Source organism: Helianthus annuus, chromosome 13 (genome assembly GCF_002127325.2).
Source record: "Helianthus annuus cultivar XRQ/B chromosome 13, HanXRQr2.0-SUNRISE, whole genome shotgun sequence".
NCBI lineage: Eukaryota > Viridiplantae > Streptophyta > Magnoliopsida > Asterales > Asteraceae > Helianthus > Helianthus annuus.
Genome location: NC_035445.2, coordinates 61,849,259 through 61,855,605, shown reverse-complemented (window position 1 = coordinate 61,855,605; position 6,347 = coordinate 61,849,259). Strand labels below are relative to the sequence as shown.

The following is a 6,347-nucleotide window of genomic DNA, read 5'->3' as shown; positions in this document are numbered from 1 at the left end:
AAAATAAAGGCAAGTTTGAATAAACAATATCTCATAAACTGATAAAAGTATAAAACATGTTATAATGTTGATATTATGGTCCAAACATATTTCTGTGGGCCACATGTAACCAAGCCAACCCCAATTGACTAAAATACCCTGGTTTTGCATTTTAATAACGAAAATACCCTTCCTAACCCTACGTACAACATCACGCTCGTGTCACGTGATCTAAAATTCCAGAAACAAAGATGCTCTTCTGTATCACTGAATGGTCTCCAACTCTGATACTAACACAAAAGATAAACCGCGTCCAATCATAACAACCGTCCGATCAAACGCCACGTCATCAATCCTTTTCCAACCATAATCCAACGGTCCAGATCATACTTCCGTTTAGCTACTCTGAAGATCGACGAACCGACTCTATTCTTCTCGCTCTTCTTCCTCTCTCGTTCTTCAATTTAATCCTCAATTTATTTTTTAATTTTGTTTCCTTTTTTCCTCAACGATGAAGATGTTGATCGAAGAAGAACTTGTGATTGAAGGTGAAGAAGAAATTCAACAAAAAAACGATGAGAATTTTGACGGTGAAGTAGTAGAAGACGGTGAAGAAGAGGATGATGATGATGATGAGGAAGAAGAAGATGATGATGACGACGATGTGGAGGAGGTTCTGCCGGGATCTGGTGGTGGTCCACCGGCACAGGCGGTGGACGATGAGGATGAAGATGATGACGATGACGATGAGGAAGAAGATGAAGATGATAACGGTGATGATGACGGTGACGGTAGCGACGATGATGATGATGAAGGTGATGAAGATGAGGTATAGTTTCTGTCATAACTTTTGTTATTTTTCGTTAATTTCTATTAATTTTCTGTTAGTTTACTGATTTTCTGTTAATTTTCTGTTAGTTTACTGATTTTCTGTTAATTTTCTGTTAGTTTACTGATTTTCTGTTAATATTCTGTTAGTTTACTGATTTTCCGTTATTTTTCCGTTAATTTACTGATTTTCTGTTATGTTTTTGTTAATTTACTGATTTTCTGTAATGTTTTTTTTGTTAATTCACTGATTTTCCGTTAATTTGTCTGTTATTATACTGAATTTCCGTTGATATTTCTGTTATTATACTGATTTTCTGTTATCTATGCTTTATCCAGATCTGGATTATGAAATTGATATAAACGGTTAATTAAAATTTTCAAAATCTGGATTTGTTCTCATTATCTTATTTAATTAATTTGTTTTGGTACTTTCTTCATCCAAAAGAATTTTAGAAAATTAAATTAAAAGGTTTTCACAGTTTCAGTTCTTCTTTTTCTGCTAATCTTAATATATATTTTTTTATGATGCTTGACCATATTATTATTATATTATGAATAAATGAATTAGGAAGAAGATGATGAAGACGATGGTGGTAAAGTTGAGGCTCCGGCCAAGAGAAAGAGGTCCAAGGATGATGATGGTGATGATGAAGATGGTGGTGATGATGATGATGATGATGATGATGATGATGATGATGATGAGAGACCATCTAAGAGATAGAAGGATAAATTGCTTACTGTTGATGTAGTTTTAAATTTTAATTTTAATGGTGTTTTGGATAATGTTAGGATGATAAATAAGGGGTTCTCAAAAACTTTGGTTTCGTGTAAAATTGATAATTTGGAACTTTGAAATTGTAACCTATAAGTATTGTATTGTTCAGATGTTTCATTTTGATATTTTTGGGGGATCAAGACAAGAAAAAAACCATGCGTTACATGTTGATGGATACATGTCAATTCATGTTCATGGGAGAAAACAATGGCCTTGCGGTGTGGCGCTCATGGTGACTAGTGGAACGCCCCTCCTAGTGATCATGAAGGGTATGGTGATTTCCACAAAGGCCACGATTGAGAGAGAAGTGGGAACGAGGCGTTTGGCAACGATTATCTTTTAAAAAAATAAAAAAAAAATCAACTAATCTTTTTTCAAATTTATTTAATCAAATAAACCTTTTCAAATACATCCCATTCTACACTCATCATTTTACACAATTTCTAAACCCTTTTCCACATCATCATTTTACTAAATTTTACAATGGATCCAACCCAACCACTATTTACACCACCTGTAGATGTACCATTTAAACCACCTTAAGATCTGTCTATATATTCGTTTGCAACAACAATAAACACCCATACAACAACAATCACAACTCCAACCAAAAACCATGAAGAGAAGAATTTATGCTCGACACACAACCACAAAAACCCACGAAACCAATGGGAAAAAAAACACACACAAAATGAAATGGGCAACAAAAGAGAGAGCATAAAGCAGAGAGGATTCAGATGAAGCAACCAGAAAATCAAGAAGCAGTGGAGAGGAAAACAGAGAGACTTCGGCTAAAGCAACAAGAAAAGCAACGAGCGGCTGGAATGAATATGGAGAGGCTTCGGTTGGATCGTCAAAAACAAGACTTTGAAGAGTTTAAAATCATGACTATCAATATTGAGAATCTTCCATCTAGAGAGTGGGTGGTGATGTCAAAGATTAAAGACAAAATTACAGAAAGATGACTTGGGGGTGCAAGCTGGAGTGGAAGCGGTGGTGATTAGATTATGCATATAATTTTAATTATGTTATTTTTTATTTAAATTATGTATTTTTTTAATATTAATGAGAAGTTTAATTTTATAGTTTGTTTAAAAATTAAATGAATTGGATAAAAAAAATAAAAGGGGGGGGGGGGGAGTTAGTGAACCACACCCATGAATAGTCGAGGAGATAGATGGTGGAAGAGGATGCTGATGTGGAGGGTGATTATGAGCCTCCACTAGTGAACTACACACACCCTTTGGCCTTACATGGCATGTCGGTTTAAATTTTCATTGTACACGAATTTACTCTTATGTATTAGCTTTCTATCACATATCGCACATGTTAAAATTATCTCATATGTATCTAGCTATTACTATTCCTACCAAAACATGCCTGAAGTTTAGACAAATGTACAAGCCAATTCCATGAGCTCCTATAAACAATACATACATAGAGATCCAGTCATATCGAAACTCTTTACAATACCAAGATCAATCATTACTTTTAGTTGGATTGTAAGGCCAACCTAAGTGAGTGGTGTTGTGCAACACTACCAATTTATCAAAAGTCTAGATCATGGATTGATGGCATTTCATAGTCGCAAGTTTCATGAGACATGCCTTATATGGTGGGACAGGCATCCATTTTGTTGTCATGCCCTAGCGGATGCACAAGCTTTGAAAACGGCATATTATACATGCATTTTATCAAATCAAACAACACAAAAACACATACTTGAATCTTTTAGTCTCAATTTTTTCTAAAGTTTTCAAATGGCAAGACGTTGGACGAAGAAGAGGAGATCGCTTTGGCTACGGGTTGGGTGGCTATCGCTGAGCAAATGCGGCCTGAAGCACAGGGCCGGCTCCATAGGCTTGGCAATCTAGGCACAGGCCTAGGGCCACCAAAAATTAAGGGCCTCTGAGTTTTATAAAAGTTTTTATATAATATATGTATTAGGCCCAAATAAATACATTTATTTCAAAATTAAACGGGTTTTCATAGAAGAAGCCCAAAATAAATATTGTTTAGCAAAAAAGGCCAAGTTTCTAGGCTATTGACTATCACTAGAGGAAAAAGTAAAAGTAATCACTCATGTCGTCGGGATTGGAGGAGAGTTTATCGACGAAAATAGGGCCTCCACTTCATAGTTCGTTTAGGGTCTCCAAAAATGTAGGAACGGCCCTGCTGAAGCATCGTTGTCGTTCTGGAACACTATTTTTGCACAATTCTATCAATATGTGGGTGAAACCCATTGCAAGGCTTTTGATATTGATTCAAAGTTCAGGGAGACCCAAGCAATGTGTAGAAGATTTGAGATAGTCTTCAACGAGGCGGAGGTGCTAATGGAGGATGAATCGATTGAGGCGGCCCCTCGCGGGTATGAACGCGTATAAACGCCCCTACGCAACCCAGAAAATTGCTCATGTTTCAGCGTGACGAATTGTGGGAAACCATGACCATTGGGATAACAATCATAATTAAACCATTTTAATGTAGTATTATTTTAATCAGATATCTTTTATTTTTAGTAATATAATTTTTTATGTTAGTAATGTGATTGTTATTTTAATCATGTATTTTGTTTTTAAATTTTACATGTAATTTTTATTTATACTTATAATTTTTGAACAAAACAAATCAAAATAAAATTAAATGAAATTAATAAGTGATTACAGAGATTCATTCCACACCATGTTAATTACGAGGGTGTTTGCGATTACGTTTTAAAGTGATTATTTGATTTATTGCGTTTGTAAAACATAAATAATCTAAAACAATGTTTGGATGAAAAAGTGATTATGTGCCTCCAAAACACAGTTTTGGAGAAGCATGTACCTACACGCTTTTTTCAAAACACAGTTTTGAAAACACAAAATTTATTTTGAAAATACATAATATATTTTGAAAACGAAACACCAAACACCCCTAATCATGAGGGTTTTAAAGTCCTTTTTGTCTATGTGGCGTTTAAAGCCCTTGGACTTAATTTCCACACCGGCTTGCTTTAATTTTCTAATCACACAAGTCTCTCGAGTTTCTCTTTATTTGAATTTTGTTTTACAAAAAAAATCTCATTTTAGTACCCGTGGTTTGGGTAGTTTTGTCAGTTTAGTTCAAAGGTTTCATTTATCGTTAACGGTTGTGGGTACAAAAAGTTTTCAACATTGCCATTTTAGTCCATTCTCCTTGATTAGTCAAGGGCAATTTCATCATTTCATCTATTATTTTAATTATACCTTTAATTTTTCTCTCTCATTTTATTCCCACTCATGACACACACACCCACTCTCTCTCTCTCTCTCTGCATTGATTTCCTCTATAATTTTGAAAAGAATTAAATGTCATTTTAGTCACTGTGGTTTGGGCTATTTTTGTCAGTTTAGTCCAAAGATTTTAACTTCATCTATTTTTTCTGTTAACAAGAAGAGCAATTCGGTCATTTTAAATGTAATTCTGTTAACTAGAAGAGCAATTCGGCCATATAAAATGACCGAATTACCCTTCTCGTTAACAGGAAAAATGGATCAAGTTAACCCAGTGAACTAAAATGGTAACAATGAAATCTTTTTGGATCCACAGAAGAAAAATGAAACCTTTGAACTAAAGTAGTGATAAAATGACCCGACTAAAATTACGTTTAACTCTTTTGAAAATCTAAACACCACCACTAAACAACAACCACCAAAAATCGACCTGCGTCCCCAAAAATTCAGCCTTTGCCGGTCAAAACAAAAGATCTAAACATATGTTTTTGTACAGATCTCCGATGAACCATTCTTGGCATATATACGGTTGAAGATGGTGGGTTCCAATCTGCCTCATATCGCAACCAAAACCAGCAAACCAGACCTCAAACCTTCACTGTTGCCACCCCATTCCTTTATGTTTTAAAGTTCAGATCCATATGCAAAATTAAATTACAAATTGAATGAACAATGAAGCGTACTTGAACAATTGAAGCTTACTTGAACAATTATGGATTTAAGGTTAATGGATTTAGGGTTAATGGTTTGAATAGTTTCAGTTATTTGTTTCTGCGGTGGTTACAGGAGTAGTGTTAGGTGAATTTAAGTTGAATTTTCGTCACAGGTGAGTGTGTTAGTTTGCGGTGGTCGATTTTCTGGTAGTACAAGTTGTAAGGTGGGCGGCCACTGGTTGAGGAGAAAAGAAAGGGGTGTAGAGGTATGGGTTTTGTTAGTTTTGGTGGGCCATCTCCGACTACGAAGAGAAACTAGGTACTGGAGAGTTTCCATCTCCGACTAATTCCGATTAATGGCCGGCCACAGGCGGTGGCGGTGGAGGTGGTGTGAAGTGAATTGATTTGAATTAAGTTTTATTAAGGAGTAAATTACAAGTTTTGTCCTTTATCTTTGTACCAAATTTCAAGCGGTGTCCTTTACCTTTAAATTTGACAAGTTTTGTCCTTAACGTTTCAAAATCCTGCACGTTATGTCCTTTAGGCTAAACCCAGTTAGATTTTTTGGTTAAGTACGGTCATGTGCCTTGCACATGAGGGCATTTTTGTCATTGCACATTTCCAGGGGCTATTTTGTAAAAAAAAATATTCAGGGACTATTTTATACCAAATTTATTCACCACCATCCACCACCACCACCTCCTCCTCTCCACCATCCTCCTCCTTACCACCACCACCACCACCGTCACAACCACCGATCTCACCGATTCCGGCAACCTTATCCTCCAAAACTCAAAAAATTCCGTTGGAAACCCCTATAAAAAGAATGGACAAATTGTTCAAATTCAATTACAC

At 35.6% G+C, this 6,347-nt stretch overlaps 1 protein-coding gene across 1 annotated transcript; it reads left to right on the top strand.

Moving 5' to 3' along the window:
* Positions 1-240: 240 nt before the first annotated feature.
* On the top strand, positions 241-1,710 carry LOC110897906 (prostatic spermine-binding protein). The gene is made up of 2 exons (XM_022144640.2): positions 241-808; positions 1,379-1,710. Exons 1-2 carry the CDS (start codon positions 491-493, stop codon positions 1,529-1,531), a joined length of 471 nt encoding a protein of 156 aa, XP_022000332.1. The 5' UTR covers positions 241-490; the 3' UTR covers positions 1,532-1,710.
* Positions 1,711-6,347: the final 4,637 nt, after the last annotated feature.